The 24,903-nt window shown below is 39.4% G+C and overlaps 2 protein-coding genes and 1 non-coding gene across 4 annotated transcripts; 1 reads left to right on the top strand and 2 right to left on the bottom strand.

Annotated features, from left to right (window-relative positions):
- The first annotated feature begins 8,986 nt into the window (after positions 1 to 8,986).
- On the top strand, positions 8,987 to 10,018 carry LOC104447761. The gene has a single exon (XR_005552071.1). It is a non-coding gene; the product is annotated as a transcription factor MYB73 (transcript).
- Positions 10,019 to 14,801: 4,783 nt separating this feature from the next.
- On the bottom strand, positions 14,802 to 15,672 carry LOC104447762. The gene is made up of 2 exons (XM_010061471.3): positions 15,446 to 15,672; positions 14,802 to 15,324 (listed from the first exon to the last, which is right to left on the bottom strand). The coding sequence occupies exons 1-2, from the start codon at positions 15,618 to 15,620 to the stop codon at positions 15,089 to 15,091; spliced, it is 411 nt and encodes a 136-aa protein (XP_010059773.2). The 5' UTR covers positions 15,621 to 15,672; the 3' UTR covers positions 14,802 to 15,088.
- A 1,972-nt stretch (positions 15,673 to 17,644) lies between these two features.
- Positions 17,645 to 22,900, bottom strand: LOC104447763 (nucleobase-ascorbate transporter 3). Of its 2 annotated transcripts, XM_018876346.2 has the most exons (15): positions 22,757 to 22,900; positions 22,130 to 22,438; positions 21,571 to 21,668; positions 21,311 to 21,487; positions 20,697 to 20,797; positions 20,477 to 20,552; positions 20,127 to 20,186; positions 19,857 to 20,044; positions 19,657 to 19,753; positions 19,486 to 19,572; positions 19,325 to 19,383; positions 18,995 to 19,086; positions 18,840 to 18,917; positions 18,588 to 18,748; positions 17,645 to 18,150 (listed from the first exon to the last, which is right to left on the bottom strand). In XM_018876346.2, the coding sequence occupies exons 2-15, from the start codon at positions 22,308 to 22,310 to the stop codon at positions 17,932 to 17,934; spliced, it is 1,674 nt and encodes a 557-aa protein (XP_018731891.2). In that variant the 5' UTR covers positions 22,311 to 22,438; positions 22,757 to 22,900; the 3' UTR covers positions 17,645 to 17,931. The 2 variants fall into 2 exon arrangements, with proteins under 2 accessions (XP_018731891.2, XP_010059774.2); XM_010061472.3 differs by lacking the exon at positions 22,757 to 22,900 and having other exon boundaries at positions 22,130 to 22,688.
- Positions 22,901 to 24,903: the final 2,003 nt, after the last annotated feature.

Here is a 24,903-nt window from a genome sequence, read left to right as displayed (position 1 = left end):
TATGCAATATCTGAGCTGGATTCTAAGAATATACAATTTTTTGTATTAGGCACAACAATGTATTATTGTAAATAATATAATGTCAACTTATATTTATGGTACATAATCATACTCGTATAATTATTAGTTTATAATTTTATCAATCGTATCATGTAATACAACGTAATTATTTTATTAATATAATATTACTCTTGTAGATAGCTTTTTAGGGTCATCAAACTTGGATTATCCAATGGGTAAAGTAAGAGAAACAGAAGAAAGAAGGGTGCTTTGGGGATGACGTTACAGCATGTAATATCCATTACATTAGTCGGAACGATTTTGATCTATGATTGGAGGGGAGAGAAGCACGGGGATCCAAAAAAATTGATGCGTGCACCTTGTGGATGCGTTCATAGTCCATGTAAACAAGTTAAGATCCAAATCTGAAAATATCCATCGCATACATTGATCTACATGCATAATCTATTCGACCACATTCAACTCATCGGGCATGGGAATAGATCCGAGGATCATCCGGACCAGCGTGCGTCAACATGGGTGTCTTTCACAGTGTGCAAGCCCTAGGGAGGTAAACTCTGAGTTCATGAAACACACCACCAATGTCATGGACCTAATCCACACGGTATTCCACTTTTGCAACTGCTAGTGAGTCAATCCCGCAAGGTCCTTGTGGATATTACTGTTTTTTTGCCGACCTCAATGGGTAAAATAGCCACTCCCACCACGCAAAAGCCATGCATTATAAATTTGGGCCTGAAATCTAGGTCATGCTCGATCATGCAACGCCCCTACCCCATATTTCTTCGCGACCGTTGCTATGAGTCGTCGATAACCTGGGATTTAGCATCTTCCTACTCAATTTCCTGTCAGATTTGTTATCATTCAGACTTGTCTTCAACGGTCATCATCCTGACAAGCATCGGTGGTGCTACGACATTGGGTTCGCTCAAAACAAACGATGCATATTGTTCAAACGGGACATTTTGATTGCAGGAATGAACCTCTTAACGTCCGAGAGAAGATCACCGGTCGTCCATTCCCACCTTTCTCATTATGTTAAAAAGAAATGTTTTTATGGCCACAAGACAAACATGGAATGATTGAGCGCGACAAACCTTTTTGGTACCAGAACAAATGTAGGTGAAAAAATTAATCATTCTAGGTTCTTCAATAACTTGCTCTAGTTGACAGAGGGTCGTCTACTTTTTATTTGCTTCTTGATCTTTTTCCCGACTTATACACCTTTCTGAAGGATTTTGCAGTTATAGATTTGCACATATATTTTTCCATAATTTCTTTATAGGTAAGACATTTTTTTTCAGAAATTCAAATATCGAGAGAAAAAAAAAGAAGCCAAAAAGTAGGCTTAAAAGCCAATGCAAACGGGCTACACTTTGGTTCATGTTGTGTATATTATAAGTGAAAATTGTCAAATCATTTTTTAGCCAAAATAAATAATCTTTAGAGCCTATTTGGTAATTTGCCAAGTAGTGTCTATTCTATTCTTTTGTTCCTAAAAAAAAAAAAAAGAACAGAAATCCGTTTGATAACGTTTTTATTTTTAGGAATAAATTTGGAACAGAATTAAAAAGTAAAAATTAGTTATTTCTTTGTTTCCAAAAATAACAGTAGAATCAAGCCTTTTTTGGCTTTTTTTTTTCTCTCTTTTCTTTTCTTCTTCTTCTTCCCCTAGCCAGTCGTCGGCCTCGACGATGGGCGGTGACCAACTAAACAAGGGTCGACAACCTCGTTGGAACCTTGCCAAGCACCCGACAAAGCCGAGTCTTGTCAACCCAAGTCTCGCCATGGCTAGGTGAGGCTCAACCTCACCTAGTGAGGTAGGTGTCGCCTGGCCAGTGGCGAGGCCCATGAGGTCGCCGGCCCTCATATGGCCTATGGCCAACAACTGGCTAGAGGAAGAAGGAGAAAAGAAAAGGAAAAAAGATAAAAATGCAATAAATTATTTAAAAAATTAAAAATAACTATAAGTTATAAAAAAAAAAAAAAAAAAAATTGAAGGTTGTATCGATGCATTTTATTCTATGAATAGAAATTTTGTGCAGTTACCAAATGCCTTTGAATGCTTAGAAACTCGTCTAGGAAACAGAATTAAAAAAAAAAAAAATTCTGAACAGAAATTATTCCTAAAACATAATGGTTTTTAAATCCATTCTTGGTGACCCAAATGACAAGGGGATTAATGGAGCAATCCAAAGAGAAATAAAGAATGGAGCGACTAGGATTCGATGCATAAGATTATGCTTGGTGAAATTCATGTAGTATTATGTGTTCTAAGCTTTAAAATATCTTGGACAAATTAAATCAGCAAAAGATTTGTTTTAGAAAACTATGGGAACAGTGCAAAAGAAATATTAAAATTTCAAATGAAGCACAATGTAAGTGCTCTTAACCTATTTAAATGAAAATTTTAATAATATTTCCTGTGCCTCGTGAAGAGAACACAAAAGAATTAACCTAAAAATTATCTTAGGTCCATGTAGAACATGAAAAAAAATAATAATAATAATAATAAAGGTAAAATGTATGACATTTTGCGATGTCTTAAAAGTTGATGTCGTGCCTCCTATAAAACGTTGTAAGATATTTAAAAACTTACATATTTTGGGATATTCACAACGTTTTGCTCCGATTTACGGTGTAGCGTCATAAGCCTTAGTAAAATTCGTAAACTACTAAAAAATTACATTGCTCAATATTTGCGGCGTTAAGTAATGGATCACGACTAAATCTTGTACGCTTTTGTGAACATTGAAAACTAACGAAAAATTAAAATAATGTAATAGTAATGGCGTTTTAAATTGCCTTACGGCGAAGCATCATAAGCCTTTATAAAAAGTTGTAAAATGTTAAAAAGAATTGCATTATCTTAATGTTTTACGACAAAACGTTGTAAGCCTTTGTAAAGCGTAGTAATAAAAGGACAACGCATCGGACAAATTAGGGCAAACACGTCCATACACAAGAATAATCACACACCGGTCCCAAAGTGTGAGGTCTAATTTGAAACCCTAAACTTGCCTAGCTGTAGCTAATGAAAATCACTCCAAAAACGATTGATCTTTACTTGAGTCACGCAAATCGTACAAAACATATGTTGAGAAGCATGTGTGAGTCATGTTAGAAAGTCTCATATAGAAAAATTGGTATGATGTAAAGTAATTAATATGTCATAATTGGTCCAAAACTCATTAATTTAAGCTTTAGAGTAAAAATTATTAAAATGTCCAACCCAAAAGCTTAAGCTAATAGGTGGAGAAGACCGCATGAATATAAAGAGCATTGAGGACCTATTGTCAATCAATATGAGATAATATATCAACACCCCCACTCACATGCAAGCCGAACTGCGAGCTAAATGTGAAATTTTGACTACGCAACTATGCACATTCACATGAAATTTTGAAAGGGATAGCATTGACTCTAATACCATATGAATGTGCGAAGTTGCGTAGTCAAAATTTCATGTGTAGCTCGTAATCCGGCTTGCACGTGAGTGGGGGTGTTGAAGTATTATCCCACATCAATTGACAATGGGTCCTAATGCTCTCTTTTTATGTAGTCTTCTTCACATATTAGCTTAAACTTTTGGGTTTAACTTTCCAACACGGTATCAAAGGAGGAGGTCTAGAGTTCAAATCTTTCTCAATCTTCTATGCCTTTAGTTAACGCTTAGCACTAGGCAAAAAGATCCAACTAAGCATGAGGGTAAATGATAAAATACTTAAAATATTAAAGTACGTCTTCATTTAACAATTTAAACTTTTAAAACAATTGGCAATTATCCCACAAAATCTTACAAAAGTAAGTTTAACTAGATATGTTGATGGATTTAGACTTGGATTTCCTCTTAGTAGTTACTCTCCCAACAGATGGTATAGAACCAATAGTTGATTGGCATTTTGTATCAGTGAAATACTCCCAATGTGTATCGGTATTTTGTGAATATATCAAAAGAATCTCATTACTAGCACAGCATCCATGTAGCTTTCATGGTTTAGTCTAGCAAAAGAAACTTGAGTGAGGTGGGTGGTGTAATGTAACAACGCAATCCTGATGGCAATCTTCATGATTTGGTTTAGATAAATATATTAGGAATGATGGCGGGCATTCTAATTGTTACGATCAACACATGCAATAAAGTAGAGTTTCTAATTGAGACATGTTGATACGGAAGAATATTTGAATTATTAAGAAGTAGACCTAACATTAAATCATACATGAGGAGAAGATTGTATCATAACTCATTAATTTAAACTTTTGAGTAATGGAAGTCCAATTAAGTATATTGATGAGCTCAGACTTGAGTTCCCTCTTAATAATCTTCTCAAATGAAGATATCGAGTAAATATCGAGTTTTTATTGTGTGCTCCAACAAAAAGGAGAACCATAAGAAGAAGATGGTGAAAGTATCAGGGTTCTAGTACACGCTCCGACAAAGAATATAATTTGAAGTGCTCATACTTGCACACGAGCACTGATTCTGGATAACAAAACACCATCAACGGTTAAAAGTTGACTTAATAGGAACCGCTGATTCTGGTTAACAAAGAGAATGAGATCTAACGATACATTCTTTTAACTAAATCCAACGATTAACTCGGTCGAGTTCTGGTATATGAGGAATACCTTAGCCTCATCCCCGAGTTACCCCCGCTCACACCTCTCGATCTTCAGGCCACACTGACCTGAAACAGCCGATGCTCATTCTGGCCGACTTGCTCACATGAACGGTTTAACCACATCGGTAGGATCTTTTTTACCCCACCAAAATTTGGCATCGTGCGGGCGTACGAGAAAGAGGACAAGAGAGAGGGGCGTAGGGACGAGGACTGGCCACTGGCCACAACACAACAAGAGGACCAACCACCCCCATAACCAATTGTTGACCATTCCGCACCGCTTCAGGACAGGACAACGGCTCACGCGGTTTTGCGGGGGACCGTACGTTCGTGGGGCCCGGTCCGACCGGCAAATGGGTTGTGGGGGAGACAGTTCGGGCCCAACTGATTCGGCTCAGCCGCAGCTGCGAAAAAAATCAAACGGCTTGTGCAGACAGATTGTCTCCGCCAGCTTTCCTTCCGGGTTCCGATCAGAGTCAAAGGGGAAAAAGTACCCATTGACCACCACACGTGAAACTGCCTAGCGCCCCCCTAGAGCCTAAAAATGATATTTGAGAATCAAAGGATGACATTAACAGTATGGTACAACCCTCGCCCACAACCAGCAAGGGCTTCACCTATGTAGCATCAATACTCTTCGGGAGCATTCATATCATGTCTGACACGCAACCAGCAAGTGTCAAAAAAATCCAACACATGATCAACTATTCCCAATACATAAATCCGAAATAACAACATGCAATTCTAGTACGCACGAGGTCAATCTTAAAAATTTTCAAAAACTTAAGGAGTCAAAATGTAAATATTAAAAAAAAAAGAAAAAAAGATAGGGACCATGGCTAGGCGCTACTGCCGTTGCCACCGTTGGAGGGGGCTAGCGACCTCACCAACCCTAGGTGACGGAGGGGATTGCTCTTTTTTTCTCTAAGTTTCATTATTAAAACAATGAATGATAATAACAAATGTTGGATTAATGTTTTTAGTACAAATTAATTCTAGACTCTTTATTATTATTTACTTATTTGTGCATTTATATATAAAAATATTAAATAATGTATCGGAACATATCGAAATTCTGTATTTTTTTTTAGAAATGACGTATCGGCGTATCGTGTATCGTGTGTCGTGTGTCCGTGTCAATGCTACATAAGGCTTCACGGTCCTCACCCTAATGGTGGGCGAGCTTCGGCAACTCTTGTTGGCCACAATTTAAAAAAAAAAAAAAACAGAAGGAAAAGAGAATAAAGAAAAAGAAAATAACAAAATGTAAAAAGAAAAAAAGGAATATTTAAAAAGTACAAAAATTATCTATATCAACACCGACAACACAATTTAGGACAATCGATGTTCACATCGGTGATTTTCTAGCTAAAATTAGCTAGATAGATTATATTTATATGTTTTGAATTAAATTGATAAAGTTAAAATGTTTAATATCAAATTAGTATAAATATTATAATTTTGGAATTTTTTGTTATAATTATCCCCTTAATTATAAGATTTCAGCAAATCCTTAAAGAGTGTCCGAATTGCAATTTTGGGACATCATTATCCATACAAAGATCCGTGGCTTCTATCTAATGAACTAACAGATGCAATAGATTTAACATTTCTTTTTATGATTATCCCCTCAATCATGAGATTTCGAAATCTCGAAAGCACATTCGATGATTCCTTAAGGAGCGTTCCGGTTTGCAATTTCGGGACATCATTATCCGCTTGAAGATTCGCGGCTTCTATCCAATGAACTGACCAATGATGTCGTCAGGCCTTTTAATAAATAAAATTAAGGTAACAACACTATCCAATGCACTAACGCTAGTCGGTGGCGTCGGATTTGGTGCCGGGTCCGAAAAAGTGACAGCTGGGGGGCGTCAACTACCCAAACCGCTCGTGCAGCCCGAAAGGCTTGCTTCCCGCTCACGAGTCCGTCGCAAAACGACAAAACTCCATAAATGGAGGCCACGTGGGCGGCTGAGATGTCATCATGCCCGTCCCCTCCCCCTGTTCAGATTGCGGTGGGAAGGAAGAGAGGGAGGGGAGGAGCGAACTTTTTGGCTTTCCCTAGTTGGGATTGTTTGGGTGTATTTACTCTCCATTTCCATGGTTTGATTTGATAGATGATGGCTGATTTTTTTTTATTTTCATAGAAAAGACCAATTTGAACCCAAAAAACATAAAAAGCAACATATAATTCAGGGATCACAACAGTAGATACAAATACCAGGACGAAATTTAATTATTTAAAAAATGCAAGAGTGAACGATTTCATCATCTCATGTCAAGATATGATTATAGATCTATTTCTTATTTATCATTGCTCAAAGTCTAGTTTTGATTCATCTCATGCTTGTGTTTGTATCATTAAGCATGAACATGTTTGCCCCATTTAGCATTCAACATGCATGGAAAAAGGAGAATTTGCAATTAGTAGGGCGCTCTCAAAAACTTCAGAATTTTGGTATTAGCCAAAACCCTAAAAATATGTAATCACGAGATAAATATAAACATAAAGATTCAAATTCAAGACTTCTTGATTCTCATATCGTATAAAATTTCGTGGAATTATTGTTAATTATTTTAAAATTTTATACTGTGAAATGAAATAATGACTTGTTATTTAAATATTTTAATATATGAAACAACGTTTTAATGAGTTTAGTATCTGAAATTTTAAAACGAAAAAGAATGAAAAGCGGTAAAAACAAAGTAACCAAGGGCATCAAGGACGATTGAGTACACTTTATTAGGGATTACGGAAGAAAGTGATTACAGTAAGAATTTCGCCAGACGCCACCGAATCAGTCGAAGATCCATAGAAACCACCTCAGGCAATTGAAAATTCGAACCCTATCTCTTTTATTATTTCTATTTACAGCAAAAAAAAAAAAAGAAAATGGTATTTTTCTGGCGTGTACGTCGAAGGAGAGGACTGAAATCTTGCATCGAGTCACGTGAGATTCTTCCAGGCTGGTAGTGGGGCCCAACCTTCGTGGAAGACGTCGAAGTCATGCCCGAACTCCAAGTTTATTTTAAGGAGCCTTCTCTCTCTCTCTCTCTTCTCTTTCCCTCGAGCAGCCGATGGATGGCCGTTGATTCTACTGTGAGACGGTGAGAGAAAGAGCGAGAAAAAGATCAGACGGATTTAGACTTCCATCCAGCTGTGCGACTGACCGGGGAGGTGGGGGCAAAAGGCGAGAGGCTAGGAAAAGCGGGCCAAGAATTCAAAAAAGCAAAGTGCCGGGGGGGAGAGGAGCGGGGCCCCACCCGCACCGCCGTTAAGCCGAAGCGGGAGGGAAGGAAACGTTTAGGATGTGCGGAACAGCTGCTCGCTGCCTGTCATGTTTTAAACGCTCCGCAACCAACGTTGGCGCGTCATGCCCCGTACGAGAATGATTTCATTGCGTTTTGGACCCCTCCCCTGCCCCCTCTTTTCTGTCGACAGATATTTTGCTCAAATTGGAATAACACGGTGACTCCCGATCAGAGAAATTATTGCATTACCTCAACAGAGGCGGTCCATTTTCCAGATTGTATCTTTGAAAAAGTTCGACCCGTTGTATAAAAATGCGGGTTAATCTCGCTCGTTTGGTTACATTTTGTACTGCAGCATTTCTTTTGTAGGAGTCGCAACAAAATGCGTATGATTCCGACGGATGGAAATCTGTTACTTTAGAATGATCATGAAACTTCCCCTTACTTGTTGTGTCGGACAGCTGTAATTAATTTTCCCAAATCCTGGGAATTAGAACCATGGGCTCAGTCGAAAAGGAAGAACCTTCTGGTGGGCAAATGTCACAGTGTGGATTTTGTCATTTTCTTCCTTTTACTTAGTGGGTGAACTCTATGGCTTTATTAGCCACTTAACCGTCAACATATAATCGCCGCATCACATATGTTATATTGTGACTCCTACCTAAAACATTAAAGTAGATAAAATTGTAAAATTTTTACAATTAATGGTAAAATTTCTATGCGAATTTGCTCGGGTTTTTATCCAAGGGGATCAAATTTGGGTGAGATTAGTCATTTCCTTAACATAAGCCAACCGGTAACGAAGTCGACATCCAACACAGCAAAACATCAACTCCGTCCTTTCACGCCAGAATTTGAAGTACGACCAACATGATTGACTGGTCTCCGCCAGATTGAAAACGAGAATCTTAAAAGGATATTGCAACCTGGTTAGAACATTTTAATTGGAAATTAAAGCCCCATCTTCATTTATCTTTCCCCCGCTAACCCTACCCAACTCTGCAAGAAAGCCACTTTCCTGGAAGTAACCTCTCTCTCTCTCTCTCTCTCTCTCTCTCTCTCTCTTCCTGTTATAAAAGCGCATTTACAGGTCCCAAGTTCATGAACCTGTGTCTCTCTCTCTCTCTCTCTCTCTCTCTCTGCGTGCCTCTGTGTACATATAAACACCACCTTGCCGCTCCAGCTTTGAAGAGTACGCCAGCCAAGACCCTTCTTCCTTAGGTGCAGGAATGGAAGGTTTCAATGCGGGGTCGTCCTCCACCTGCTCCTCCTCCGACTCGGACTCCTCCCTGTCCAATAACGCCGCCGCCGCCAGGCCGGATCGGATCAAGGGCCCCTGGAGCGCCGAGGAGGACCAGGTCCTGACCCGCCTGGTGGGCCGGTACGGCCCCCGGAACTGGTCCCTCATCAGCCGCCACATCCAGGGCCGCTCCGGCAAGTCCTGCCGCCTCCGCTGGTGCAACCAGCTCAGCCCCGCCGTCGAGCACCGCCCCTTCTCCGCCGACGAGGACGAGGCCATCCTCGCCGCCCACGCCCGCTACGGGAACCGCTGGGCCACCATCGCCCGCATGCTCCCCGGGAGGACCGACAACGCGGTCAAGAACCACTGGAACTCCACCCTCAAGAGGCGGCTCCGGGAGGGGCAGGCGGAGCGGCACTCGAGCGGCGGGGGAGCGGCGGCGGCGGCGGCGGCAGCAGCAGCCCCGGCGCCGGCTCCGGCTGGTGGTGCGCGGGCAACGGCGAGGACGAAGACCCGATGACGGCGTTGACCCTGGGGCCGCCGGGAGGGGGCGGGGACGCGGCGGCGGAGGGGCGGAGGGGGAGGGTTGCCGCAGCCGGAGGGGCAGTTCTGGGACGTCATGAAGGACGTGATCGCGAAGGAGGTGAGGGAGTACATGAGCTCCGCCCTGGCCGAGAGCGGCGAGACGGGGTCGGCATTCCATTGAAGCGGGGGTTTCCCCCTCTTTTTTTTTTTTTCTCTTCTTATTTTTATCTAACGGAGAATTTAAAGTGTAAATACAATCTGATAATGTGTGGTACGAAGGTGTACGACGTTTCCAATTTTTATTACTGAAGTTGTAGTTTTAACTTATACTAGTCTTCTTGGACGCGGTGCCCAATTAATTTTTGTCCATTTGCGACGGTATAAGCTAATTACCAAATGCATATATCTAATTGCACGGAGCAATAAAAAATTTGGACATTATCTTCTTTGTTTGTCACTATAGAAATACTACTCTGAAAGTGAATCTTTGAATAAATATTTAGATTTTTTTATTTGAGAAATAAAGAATGAAGTTGATTATTATAGTATAAAACGATTGAGGAAGTTCATCAAGTGCATTCTCTCGACAGAAAGTGGATAGGTTTTTTACTTGGTTTTACCTTTTGTCTTTTTTCTTCGGTTATTACTGTCTTTTCTCCTCTTTGCTTTAAAATTAGAAAAATACGTCTGCAAGCGATGAACGGAGCTACAAAAATGGAACAAGTAGCACTGTTGACTCATATACTGTAGAACCAACCATGTGCATTCTGTAAATGAATTTGAGTGGTTTTTTTCTCCCTTTTTAGATAGTGGGTATCTTTTATTTAAAAAGTATCGAACAGTTTTTAAAGATATTTTTTACTGTTTGCAATTTTAGCCTGGCTAAGATTTGTTTATGAGAAAATAAATTAAAATGGATTACAAAAAGAAGATATTTCCTTTTAAGGATGGTAGATCATGAAAGGGTTAATATAGAAAATAAAAAATGAGACAAACCTCCATTTTCGCTTAGATAGAAGATATGTCGGTGGACTTAGAATCATTTTCTACTTCCATTTTCCTTCAAGTGAGAGTTGAGCTAGGACTACCTACATCTCTCTCTCTCTCTCTCTCTCTCTCTCTCTCTCTCTCTCTCTCTCTCTCTCTCTCCACATTCATGTTGGTCTTAGAAAGATTACTTTGCATGTTCTCAATTTACCTAGGTCAATTTCAGTGATCTACCAAATAATGTGAGTTTCATATGGAGCCCATTTAAAATGGAATTCATGGGAACGAAGATATCACAAAGGAAGAAGTCCCAATTGGGAAAGCAGCAAGACCACTGGCTAGACTCACAATTCTAGAAGCCTACTATGACAAGAAATCTCATCATGTAGTGGATCGATCATATAGTTACAGCTCACCTAGTGAGAATAGACCGTATGTTACTATATTGCAAGGTGTATGTTAGAATCAACTTATTCCATGACAAGTACGATGAATCCCAATTCAAATCCTAATTGACCCTTTTTCCAAGTTTTTGCAATCCAAAGTGTGTTTTTGCCTATGGCTAGAGCATATGACCTTGGTTGGTTTCTTAAGTGGTCACTACATCTTGGTTTAAATCACAATGTAGCTAAAATTTCATTCTAATATGGATGTACCAAATTAGTTATCAATAATTCACATTAGAGGCCTCATGATTAAATGCAACTATTCACTAAGCAAAAAGGATGAAAAATTTGTTCAAAGAGTCCTAGATATATCGTATGACGACCAATTTAGTCCTAAATCTTTTGATGAATTGTCAATTTAGTCATAAAGTTTTCAATTATGCCAATTTAATCATAAATCTTTAGACGATTTGCTAATTTAGCCATAAAATTTTTGACAAATTATCAATTTAGTTCTATTGAAAAATTTTGGTTTGAAATTGCTGATATACTGATCTAATGAGCTCTAGTTGTCCTATATGGTATAAATAACATTGACATGGACATTTTTTTTGCAAATTTTTGAAAATTTTCTAAAATTTTTCCTTATTTTTTTGGGCAAATGCCACAAAAACCCAAAATTATGGCAACTTTGACACAAATATCTTAAATTTTTTTTGCATCACCAAAAACTCTAAACTCACCCACTGTCATACAAATATGCTTAACTTTTTTTGCGTCATGAAAAAAATCTAAGTTTGAGGTCTTTTATAGGGTATATGTGTCATCATGAGCAAGTCCATGTTTTTAGTGACACTAAAAAAATTCAGAGTATTTGTGTCATAGTTTGAGATTTCTTTGTGGTATTTTTTTTTTTCCTTTCCTTTCTTTATTTATTTTTTAATTATTTCCCTCCACTACTTGCCACCCTCAACGCCACCACCTACCCTCACCAGATTTAATAGGGGCGACCTTTGCTTGTGGCTAAGAAAGGTGTCCTAACCCTTACTGATGGCTGGTGATTGGCTTAGAGAATTAATGAAAAAAATAAGATAACGATAAATAATTTAGAACATTTAAAAAAAAAAAAAACTTGTAAAAATCATCTAAGTCAATATCAACAATGTCATGTAAGATGATCAGTGTTGATTGGACTGCTATGTTAATAATTTTATATCAAGATTAGTCAAAATGGCTAAATTGGCAAATCATCAAAATACTTAGAACTAAATTGGTTGAAAGATTTAGGACATAATTAGCTGCTACGATAGACTTAAGACTTTTGGACAATTTTCTCCCCCGCACTCAACAATTCTCTCTTCACTTCATTTTGGACATTCGCTTCTTTTTGGTCAACAAATTTGGAGGAAGAGGAGGAGAGGACGAAAAGGTTTTGAATACGTTTACTGAGAAGGACTGATTACTTTTTAATTTAAGAAATTGGCATGTTTACTTTAAACCTTGAGAATTTGGCACATCACCACCCATAACATTTGACGACATTCTCTTTTCCTTTCTATTACTTTCCTTTCTTTTCTTTTTTTCCTTTTCTTCTTTCCCATCCATGTATGTGAATCTTTTACATGTTATTCTGAATTTATATTTATTTGGGGGACTAATTTGGAAAAATGATAGGGATATGCAAGAACGAACTCTTTTTTTTATTGGAAACACTCCTTTAATAAGGTTCCTAGGAACTTTTGTAGAACAGTATATGTCTCCAAGGCAGCTGCCGCGAATCTAACCTCGCGACCTTGGGTCCAAGTTCTCTAGGCTCAGGTGACTTCCGATCTCGAGTTGCTCGAGTCCTGTCTTCCTTCTCAGAGAGAGAGAGAGAGAGAGAGAGAGAGACGGGTGATGGAGACGGGCGTGACAGCGGCAGGGAGCAGGGGGCGATGTACTAGGGCATGGGGGGAAGCTGGCCACGATGGAGGTGGGAAGCAAAGGGGCGAAGGAGACGAACGGAGAAGCTAGGATTTAAGCTTTGGGAATAAATTGTTCCAAATCATAGAAATTGTTTGATTGATTCGACATAGTTGGACCAATTCGGTCACCTGCTGTACAGGTTCGTCGTGAATCCTGTTAAACGATTTAGCCATGTCCCTTTTGCTCCGTGAATATATTCAGAGACACGTTCATGACAGGTAAACAGGGAGATCATGATTATTCTTCACGTTTTGCACGTTTTGGAGCATGTACCCTTACCAGGAAAAGCAAATAGGCTCACCAAGGTCCACTGTGAAAAGGCAATATGCCAATCAAACAAGTACGGAGATACATTTTTGTGGGGAGATTGTCCAAAATTATTTTAACTTATTATATAGTGATCAATTTGACTTTAAACTTTTTAAATGTATTAATTTAATCCTAAATTTATTGGTAATTTGCCAAGTTAATCATTTTGATTAATTTTGATTGGATATAGTTGACGTGAACATTGACTAATTTACATGACATGTATGATACTGACATAAATGATTTTTTTATTTTTTGTTTTAAATCTGTATTTTATTTTATTTTTATTTTTTTCCATTTTCTTTTTGCTAATGTCTAATCACCATCCACCAGCTATAGACAATGTACAGCAAGGGTGAAGGTTAGTAAGAGACATCCTCACCTAGGTGCCTAGGCGAGGCTAGGCCTTGCTGGCCATTGCCTATGGCAAGTGGCTCATGACCAACCATCAATGAAAAAAAATAAAAGAGAAAAAGGAAAAAAATGGAAAAAATAAAAATTCAAAAACTTTAAAAAAAAATCAAAAAACTATATACATCAACACTGATTATGTCAAGTAGGTTGGCCGGTATCCATGTTAATGATATCCTGCCAAAATTGACTTGAAAGACTAAATTGATAAATCATTAGAAGGAAATTAGCACAATTGAATTAGCATTGAATCCACCACCATACAACAAGTTTGAGACTTTTTTGGACAAAAGGTTAATCAGATATTTCGTACCAACGACTCGGGCTTTGTCATCTCTGTAATCCTAAGAATATATTATTGCAAAAGATGAGACAGGAAGTGTAATACGCAGGTTTATCGCTCGAAGCCCACACGAGCAAAACAAGATGGCATAAGAACTTATACCGAGCACGCTAGTTTCAAGAAGGCCAACCTTAAAAACTGAACCATGTTGTAAGCAAAGTTTAACTCATCTACGCGTACCTGACGTGGGACTTTAGTTCGCCTCAATCCATCACACACTCGTGCACATCGCTGAAACTTTAACCTTTTAGCGCGGGCTTTAATTTATCTTTCGATAAGTAAAGTGAGATGCCGAAGCGAAAGTGAGGATTAATTGAAGGAGAGTATGTTATTGCTCTCGTTGTAACGATGATTTAACTTCGCCAGTATAATCATTCATTGGTTCCGAACAACAAGCAATTGATATTTCAGGATCAAGGGTTGTAAGAGAAATTTCCAAAAAGACTGAATGATTTATACGTTTTCCAGCTTCCATAGGCAAGGTCTAATTCATCAGAGTTCATAAAAGGAAGAATTTCATATTTTTGCTTTTACCCTCCAAAAATTCATTTCTATCTTGTATAAAGTATTGAAGTGATCTCTTCCTTCGGGCAGTAAAGAATAATAATTGGCTACGCGCATTTTGTTGTTTTGATATGCTTACTAACAACAATGAACAAGAACAACCTGATGAAAAATTTCAAAGTGATTGACTTCTTGTTCTAAAGAGGAACAGAATAAAAATCCATTGCTAGATGGAAGGGAATAGAGATAGACACTATGATATTATCAGCTTATTATAACAACCATGGCAATGCCATACGACAAACACTTGCCCAATAGACGTTACGTTTACACAAGGAACAATTTATTTATAGAAGAAAGAAATTATTCTCTTTAATTCCTTCTTATTTTGTTCCCAGTTATCGTCGTCCATTTCTAGCTAGGGCAGAAAAGTAGACCTCTTATTCATTATCAGTCCCAACAAAAGCACTCGAAGCACGCCGAACCAAAAGGAGAGCGTCTACTCCTTCACGATCATCGATCAACCTTGCAGACGAGGCAAGGGCACGGCGAAGAACTTCATCATCCCGGCACTGCAGTCGTCACTGTCGGACGAAGCAAAGTAGTACAGCCTTGTCGCGGTCAGGTCCACTTTGATGCCATCGCCGCCGCCGTCCTCGGCGCTCGCGATGAGCTTGGCGTCCTTGAAGTCGCACTTTATGAAGCTCCACAGGTTCGGCAGCAAGTAAACATTATGGGGTGCCTCGTACTTGAACACTGCATGCATATAATACCATCCATAAGCGAAGCTACAGAGGGAAATTTATAGCTAATGAAGTTCGAATATTCATAGCTAACGAAGAACTTAATTTACGTGTACTGCCCTTAAGTTACTGACCGAGTGTGTCGTTGATGTAAAAGGGGCTATTCTTGAGAGCCCAGTCAGTGTAGTTGAAGCCGGGACGCCAGTTTTCGGACCCTCCGACAACGATGCTTCTGGCCTCAGCCGCCATCGCGACGGAGAGCACGAGGACGAATGCTTGGAAGGCGTAACCGAATCCCATCTTCATCATCGGACTGTCGATCCTATCGCTCGAATTATCACAAAAAAGATGCGAGAGCAAGATGAGGAACTCTTGTGTGCCGTTTGAGTTTTGTCCAGCGGGGTTTATATAGAGAAATTCCTTGGACAAATTCCAAAGGACGACCACTGCAAAACCCTCTTTTCCTCGCTTGCATTCATCGAAGACGGATTCAAACTGGGCATCGAGGCTGCAAATTCAATTCCAAGTTTTCGTGCCGCGTGATGTTTATCCGTCTTCTCCGCCATCCCTTTCTCATTTTTCCAATTCGCCTCCGTGGCCTCGCTTCTTGGCCTTCCGATCATGAGCAAGAGAGATCTGAGGGGCGTGATGGTAAGTCCACATAGTGGTTGAAGAATTTCTTAAGTAGTTTTTCGTGAGCTGAAAATGGTGGATGAAGATATGATTAGGGAGGCAGTGGAGGCAAAGTGGGGGTTGGTGGACATGGTCTGGGTCTCTCGTTCCAACGGTCAAGCAACGGTGCTTCAGCGCCAAAATGGACGAACCATCGGCCCGGCGCGGCCCATTTTCTAAAATGGGCCGGACTGGATCTTCGGGCTCTCCTCCAAACCATCTGTTTTACAATATCACAACAGAACATGCCTTTGTCCAGCAAGTTCTAACATATTAATATTATATGGCCACAAATTCAATCTTACACTTTTTAGCTATGTCAATTAAGGTCTAAATATTTTTGCAACTTGCCAATTTTTCCCTAGACCTTATAATTGTGTCAATCTAATTCTAAATTTTTTGATAAGTTGTCAATTTATTTTTAAATCTTTTGAGGATTTGTTAATTTAGTCACGCCGGCCATTTACATGGCATGGCTAGCATTAATGTAGATCATTTTCATTTTTTTTTAATTTTATATTTTTCTTTGCCTTTTTCTTTTCTTTTCTTTTCATTCTTCCTCTCGTTAGTTGCCAGATCTTGCAATGGTCGATGATGTCGACCTCATCAACCTTGGCCTCAACTTGGTGAGGCTCAACTATTGTCGAAGGTTAGCGAGGTCGAGCCTTGGTAGCCCAACCACTAAAGAGGGCAACCTCACCTGTGGCCAACAAAGCCAACTTCCGCAGTGACCCTCGCTGGCCTAGCCTTTGGTCGATTGGCATGTTAGCAATTGTTGAGGCTTAGTGATTGGCTAGAGGAAGAATGAAAGAAATAAAAGAAAAACATTTATAAGAAAAAAATGTTAAAAAATATCCACATCTCCGTTAGCCTTGCCACGTAAAACGACCAACTAACTAGATAGTCATGTCAACTATTTCTAATTAAAATTGGCAAATTATTAAAAAAACTCATCACTAAATTGGCAACTCATTATAAGATGTAGAATTAGATTGGAATAATGAAAAGATTTATGACTAAATTCGCCATGGCATAATAAATTTATTATTTTTAGATGATTTTCCCCAATTTCGCAAAGCATACTGAGCACGAGGTAAGATGCCCCAGGGATGACCTGAACAAGAACGGTTTGTCGTGATTTGAACCCATAAACATGCGTCGGGAGGCGTAATCTGCTGAAGATTCTTCTTGGCTAGGCCCCCGAGTTTCAATGTTATTTCATGTCCAGCAACTTGTCCCTTGATTGTGCTCTCTCGTGTGATTTATTACATGCCATCTTCTTTCTCTCTCTTTTAATGAAAATTTGAACTCAAACGCTACAAGCAAAATTCAGTCTTAAAAGCCGTGGGATAGAAAAAAAGTGAAGAAGAATGAATCCTACCTTTTGATCACGAAGTCCAGGGTTACGATGTTTAATTAGAAGTTATGAAAAATTGCAAGGAGTCACGACGTGTTACGGTTCGAAATATATTCGCCGGACCGTAAAACTGGCCAGGAGCACAGTACATGAAAGGCTGTCCAGAAACGTCACAAACCAAAATCATCAGCATCTTCGGACGTCATGAAGAAGAACCCTAGCGACGGAAAAAAGGACGAGAAGATGAGGTTGAAAATGTTGGGCGGAATCCTTTCGACATGTCTTTGCTTTTCCGAAATGCGCATTGCGATATACGCATGCACTGCATGCCATATTTGTTAAAAGCATAAAAACATAACTTTATCCATATTCCAAATCGACAAACATTCTCGATCTTTCTCCGATCAGTATGAAAAGACGACACCCTTCTCCGTTCGCCCCGTTGGGTTTGCTGTTGTAACTTTTAGAGAAGAAAACGTCCAGCTTAAACTAAACTAGCCCACGAGTCATTGCATCGTTCGACAAAGAGTGTTACAAGCACAACATTCTAGTGACTCTATGCATATAATGTACAAGGAAACTGAAGCACCCTCACAGAAACCTGCTGGGAATCAACTCGTGCATCCTGCCAGGGAAGCTGTAGAACTCCTCGTTCCGGACGTCCCCTTTCCTGTGCTGGAAGGGTGCCCACCAAGGTTTTCCTCTCTCGGTTGCCGTGTGCTTCGCCTCGAGTGTGTTGTCCAACAGCACCCCGACTATAATTGCCACAGTCGGAGCCGAAGAGAAGATGGTATTCAAAATGTCGTTGAACTGCACGCATCGCGTAAAGTGATATCATGCCCATCCATACGTATATATACATATATATAACCTATTGCCTATCCGCAGTGTAAACTAATTGAATGACTACTAGCCAACCAACTAAACCCAGTTGTAAGCACGTGCAGATTCAAAACGGTAAAGAAAAAATAAATCACATCCTCGCACAGAAGTAAAACTCTCTTCTTTTCGCTGAAGTAAGTTTAAAACAGTAAATTTAAAAATGGGAGAGATTACACTAACAAAGCCATGATATAAATGGAATTATGCCCCATTTAGCAGTGATGTCCTTCTTTAAATATAGCTCCATTTACGCTCGCTCCCAATTTTTGTTACTTCTTTTAAACATCATCACTGGGAAATAATTGATGAGACAACAAAGAACCAAGCAAACTAGGACAGGGAGGAAACCAATCTGTACAACTTACCCATCGACCTGGAGTTTTAACAGGTCCATCACCACTTGGAGAGGTGTTCAGGACAAAATACTCAGCTATTGATATCCCAAGGAAGAGCGTGATGCCCAAAACATACTGGTTTCGCATAGAGTTAGTATTTGTAAACTGTGTGAATGAGATCCCTACGGCAACTACAAAAGAAAAGAGAGTTTTTAGTCTATGATCCATTGATAAAAACAACAAAGAGAAATGGAGATGCTTGAGTTGAAAGTGCCAACATACCAACAATGCCTAATACAACACAATATATGGCGCCAAATATTGGTAGAGGAATAGATGCAAAAAAGGCACCGAATTTCCCTGACAGACAAGGCAACACAGTCAAATGCTACATCATATGATGGTCATTAATACCACAGTGGAGCCAAATTACATACCAAATATGGAGAAAAAGATCATGAAAGCAGTTGATATCTGCACCATTCTTCTGCTCCCTATGCGAGTCACTCCAAGGAGACCAATATTTTCTCTGCAATCATATTTGCAAAACAAGTATGCGAGATCCTTCTTCTAAATTATCATATGAATATGTTGCCAAAAATCAGTAAACATGATACAGCACAGAATGATACAGGTAATCTTGAATTTGCAAGTAAATATCACTTCCCCCTGGGGGAGGGGCAGCGAAGAACTACTTGGTAAGCCTTTATCACCCTCATGGCTGAATAACAACAAAATAAAGAGTCAAAGCAGGGGGGGTTCCATACACTGATGCAGTTGTACCCACAACAGAACCAAATATCCCTTCAATCAGCATCCCAATACCCTACAACACGAAACGACACATCAAGTTCAATAGCATCAACAGTTTATTTCCCGCCGAAATTTGATAATAACATAGCAAATAAAAGCAAATCTGCGACTCTACATGTAGACCAATACTCCGGCTGAGCACATGTGCTGGCGGAGGTGTCGCACCAGCAAATCGGGCTGCTGCGAAAAATGCACCTGTTGACTACATTGAAGTTCACCAAACATATCAATAAGTCAAGCACTTACAAAAATGGACATATTTTTAAACGACTAATGCAAATAACACCTCCGCAGAAGAAACAAGTGCTGCACCCATCATCCCAAAGACATGGCTTGCTCTAAATATGGGAGTACCCCACTGAAATGGGTATGGAACCTTAATCCTGCATCCGAAACCAAACTCTTTTCTCAAGAAGAAGTTTTAGGGAAAAGTAACAGGAGAATAGAAAATAATTGCCACTAGAGGTGTCTTTTATCGGAACATACCAAGGAGCAGATGACAAAAGATAGGAGCGATCAATGCGGCAACTTGTTTTCGTCTGCTCTTTGACATTGTTGTAAGCTCCAGACACGGTAAGGATTGCAGCAAATGCCCATATTATACCAATGCAGAAGAGCAAAGCATATCTCTCCGGCACATGACGATGGTGCTCAGGCAGGAGTCGCTTCAGATACTGTAATAAAAAAAGAAACCCGCTCTTGTATAAGGAACATATTTTCAAGTACACCACTTTCAATTGCACTATTCTATTATACCTGTTGAGATAAGATGAGAAGAATTAGCATTGGCAGGCCAATCTGGACACAGTTAGCCAGCTGCACAGGAAGATTACATCAGCAAAAATGCACAAGCCATCACTATACTACAGAAAAGCTGTGAATGGCATTCTAGAATGCAAGGTCCAGTCTAGTCAGAGTTCGTTTGCTATGTAAGCAAATAATAAACTTATTATGAAACAATTAATCTTTGTCCTATACTATAAAGCAGCTTTGCTAGGATCTTTTTTCAACCACTAATGGCTCTAGATTAAAGCAGGGCAGGTTTTCCAAGGCATCCAACATTTGCTGCAGCCCATAAAGTGTTGACTTCCAGTAAGGAAACTTACCATTGGAAAGCCCCTCATGAACAAACCAAGACTCACCACAGGAACCACTGCTGCAATTATAATTGGACTAAAGTACCTGGATTTGAGTTTCAAAATTTGGAATTAGTAAACACAGATAACATAAACTTAGCAGATAAAAGATAAATAAAACAATTTACATATAGATTCCCCTGAAGAACATGAGTTACACAATACATTGAAAAGAAAAGATAGAACTAACTTGGTGAATTTTCCCCATGCCCTGCTGTACCCAAGGATAATGTTCACAAATGAAGAAACAATAAGAGACCCCTGAATGGTCCTCATCGTGTAGAGAAACCTCTGCAAGCACACCACAAATTCATCACCTGAAGGTCTGATTGCAAGGAGTTGGGACACTGCTCTACGGTACAAGAGCGTGATACCCAAGAGAAAAAAGAATGTATGATAAGTGCAGAACGTCAGCAATGCATCACATAGTTGGATGAAGCACCAAAATACAGGGAAATAAAATATGCAATGACAGAATCATAGTCCTCCTGAGAAGCATTTCTATGGAGCTGGCTTTGGGAAGCAAAGGTTAAATAGTTATATCAATCATTGTGTTGAACAGGACCTTCTAATCTCTGTCATGCTTTTATATTGAACTTGCATGAATGTCTACTTTTAACTATCAATCTTTAAGATACAAGTTAGACTTATAACTTTAACTCCTCCTGATTTTGTACACAGTTTTTGCTATGCTCCAAAGAACACATACTATCTTCAAAGGCTGATGGTGATGAACAAATGTCTTAAATCCAACATATAAGTATATCATTTCTTTTTGCTGAATTTTCTTTGTTCAGTACATACATCATGATCTGAATTGAAGGTTTTGTCCAAAGTGTCATTTATAATCGATAACACCGGCAGATAAAAAGCAAGTGATGCTCCCATGACAGTAGGTAGCCTTGTCCCGATAAGGGTCTGAAGCAGAGTGTTGATTCCCGACATAAAAAGCAGTGACTGAATCACCCGCGCCTTGTCACCCTGTTTGCAGATTGCAAGACTAAATCACATGTTGTACTTAGTCAAATGGTGGCTTAATAAATACTGTATATGGATGAGCTTACATGGTTCCCACCCATTTGAGGCACAAGATTGCTGGCAATCATGACAATAGTTCCAAGCATCACAATATAGTGCTGAAATGCTAATACAATTGCTTGATCTGTAAAGTTGATTCAAGAACACTCATCAGTAGATGTTTTCTTCAATATCAGTTCACAGGCTCAACCCTGAAAGCAATAATTTTTACGAAACCTAAGTTGATGTCTCTGCTTAGAAAGCTTAAAGGGTCAATCAGAATAATCTACGAGGAATCCGAGGACTAATGGTATCCTCAGCAACGACAGAAACAGGAGAAAAGCTTATCTTTTACACATGAAAAAGAGAACCGAATGAATCGGAGGAAAAGTAGATTCGGATCGAAATGAACACAAAGCACGTAAAATGAATCTTGCATACCAAAGATACTTTCCCCAGGTAAAGTAAAGGAATTTAAACCATACCATAAAGCATGCGCCTTTCTGGTAGAATATCTCTACCCTTATGAGTCTAAGCAGTCACAGATTTTTTGCTTTTTTTTGTCAGAAGATTCAAATACAGAGAGAGGTAGAGAGAGTGACTGACACCATCTGGGGTTAGAGTGGATGCAGTAGTCGAGATGCTGGAGCTGTTCGTTCGGAGGCCAAGCGGGACCTCTGGAAAGACCGAGGTTCGGCGGCGGCGGCCGCTGTTGCTGCGGCGGCCCCGACTGCTGAGGCGGAGGCCCATGGTTGTGGTCGTGGTTGTGATTCGCAGTCTCTCCCATCCCTCTTTAATTCTTCACACGGGGGAGGCTTCCCTCAGGCTGGACGGACTCCTGAGCGTTGAGCTCGCTGTATAGTTCCCTTCCTCCCTTCCTTCCTTCCTTCCTTCCTTCCTTTCTTTTGTGGGTTCCTGCTGAGCAAAGCTGGGATCAAGCTCAGTCCGACGCAGCAAAGATGATTGCGAGGAGTTTGAGAAAAGAAGGGAAGAGTGTCTATGGCAAAAAGCAAAAAGTGAATCTTTTCTTTCTTGGGTTGAGATCGACTTTCGAGTACCGAGAGAAGCAAAGTAATAATATATTATTATTATTATTAGCCGTTCCTCGGTGCTTCTGAACAGTCGGTGGGGGTTGAATCAGGATCGGGGAAATTTATTGCAAACTCATAAAGAATTCGATAACATGGCGTACTGCGATTATAATATTAGTGGGAAGTTGGGGGGATGAAGTACCGGGAAGCTCCGAACGAGAGAGACCCAGATGGAGATGGAGATGGAGATGGAGATTGAGATTGAGATTGGGGGAAATGGGGAAGGAGGAAGGAGACATGGGACGGCGTTATAGCAGATCGTCGTGTACCGACAGAATACGAACGCCAGTTGCGGGCGACAGGGACGGGGCTGACGTTTGCGCCTTGTCCTGGCCAAGGCGAATCTTTCCGAGGTGGCTTTGCCTTTGGAACCGCAAATTTCAAAACGCTGTCCTGGATCTTGCATGGCATGACCGACTAGTGGTACTTTCCACTTGAGTCTGTAGTTTCGTCCGCAAGACTTCTCCAGCCGATTCATGCATGGGTTTGGAAGGAACTCAGCTGCCGGACCAAACCCAATTAACTCACAATTCGACGTAGGACCGATCATTTTGATCTCCTTCCATTTTTGTTCGGTTTCAAAACCATTAATATGGAGTTAAAAGCTATCAAAAATCCAAAATTTTGTCAACTATGACACATTTTCTTCAAACTTTTTTATAACACAAAAAATTTCAAAATTGGATTTGTGTGACATATTTTTGGTGTCACATAAAAAAAAATTGAGGTGAATATGTCACGTAAGAATAGGTTTAGGATGGTATAGCAAAAAAAAAGGTAATGCATCACATAAGTATAACTTTGGAGTTATTGATGTCACAAAAAAAAAAATTATGATAATTTTTTTTTTGTGATCCAGGAAACCCCGCACACCGGCAAAAATGAAAGAAACCACTGTGACAACACATGCTAACCACCATACACATGCCACCGAGCCAGGTCGTCAAAAGTCTCAAAGCTATCCTGCAATGGGCAAGTCGCCAAGAGTTCTCAAAGCTAGCATTCCTCCAACTTACATTGCAGGAGCTTCGAACACTAGACCTCATTAATGGAAGTCTAGCGCCTACCCAACCGAGTCACCGCAACGGGTGGTATAAATTTTTCTTTGTTATCAAATTTAGCATTTTTTTGTGGCTTTTCCCCTAAATACAGAGTTGATACTGTTGCAAATCTTACTTAACAACTTGATTAAATCATTGATGACTTAAAAACACAACACCCAACCATCCTTTACAAACAATACAAAGTTCTCCGTAACAAATAACTTAGTTTTTAACAGAAAAGGAGCAGAAGCATAGCTCAATGTCAAAACAAATAAAACATGACAAAAGAATGTGTATATAGAGAGAGAGAGAGAAAGAGAGAGATTTGTTTTGGTTCAATTTGATCGCTTTTGCAGCCGTCAACCTAAGACCAACCAAACTGATAAAGAAATAAACCGAACTTTAGGTCTGGTTTGGTCCATATGTTTTTCAGGTTTATTTATTTATTTATTTATTATTATTATTACCAACCCCCCTACTGTAAATTACCAGCTTGTGCTTTTAGAAATCCTAATTCCCCACTTTTATGCTCATACCATTCAAGGAGAGAAATTAACATAGCCTATCTAGGAAAGACTAAAATAATCTAAGTTGTGTTTGATCGTCTGCAGTTTTAGTTAAGATATAATTAAATAGGATAGGATATAAAATCTTTAGATTTTATCTATCATATTCACTATTTGGTAAAACGTAGTAATAAAGCCAAATATTTTTAATCATATCTTGTTTATTATTTAATATGAACAATATATAAGTATAAATCAACTTGAAAAGACACAAATGGTAATTGTAAGAATATCTTATGATTCACTTACTGTAAATGCATAAACAAGGTAACTTCCATCAATCAAACCATGATAATTGTACAACATAAATATTAAACAATAAAGCTCATTGGAGCATTGTAGAGCCACAGTCTCAATTATGACAAGAAATATAAATAGGCTATAGCAACATCAATAAGGTAGATTAGCTAGTAAATGCCAAATCTACTTAGAGAAGGAAAACATGATAATTTACTTTCGCAATTTCGAAAAGTATAGTGCTCTCTTACCACTTTGCGAAACCTCACATGAATAACAAAGTTACAAATCAGAAGGAATTTCGATTCTCTTGCTGCTTTTGTGTACTTTTGATGTGAAGTAAAAAGTTGTGGAGAATGAGTTTTGACTCTCTTTGCCGTTTTCGTGGAGCTTTATGCAAACTAAAGAATTACGAAGGAATTGTAAAGTTTCAACATGAACTA

This window comes from Eucalyptus grandis, chromosome 6 (genome assembly GCF_016545825.1).
Source record: "Eucalyptus grandis isolate ANBG69807.140 chromosome 6, ASM1654582v1, whole genome shotgun sequence".
NCBI lineage: Eukaryota > Viridiplantae > Streptophyta > Magnoliopsida > Myrtales > Myrtaceae > Eucalyptus > Eucalyptus grandis.
The sequence above is the reverse complement of the archived record's forward strand: the minus strand, read 5'-3'. Positions and strand labels throughout refer to the sequence as shown.

Coding starts and splice junctions, on each gene's coding strand:
- LOC104447762 (XM_010061471.3), bottom strand. CDS start 15,620: ATGATGAAGATGGGATTCGGTTACGCCTTCCAAGCATTCGTCCTCGTG. Junction 15,325..15,445: donor TTACATCAACGACACACTCG/GTCAGTAACTTA, acceptor ATATGCATGCAG/TGTTCAAGTACGAGGCACCC.
- LOC104447763 (XM_018876346.2), bottom strand. CDS start 22,310: ATGGGAGAGACTGCGAATCACAACCACGACCACAACCATGGGCCTCCG. Junction 19,573..19,656: donor CACTTGTTTCTTCTGCGGAG/GTGTTATTTGCA, acceptor ACTTCAATGTAG/TCAACAGGTGCATTTTTCGC. Junction 18,749..18,839: donor TGTTGTATTAGGCATTGTTG/GTATGTTGGCAC, acceptor TTTCTTTTGTAG/TTGCCGTAGGGATCTCATTC.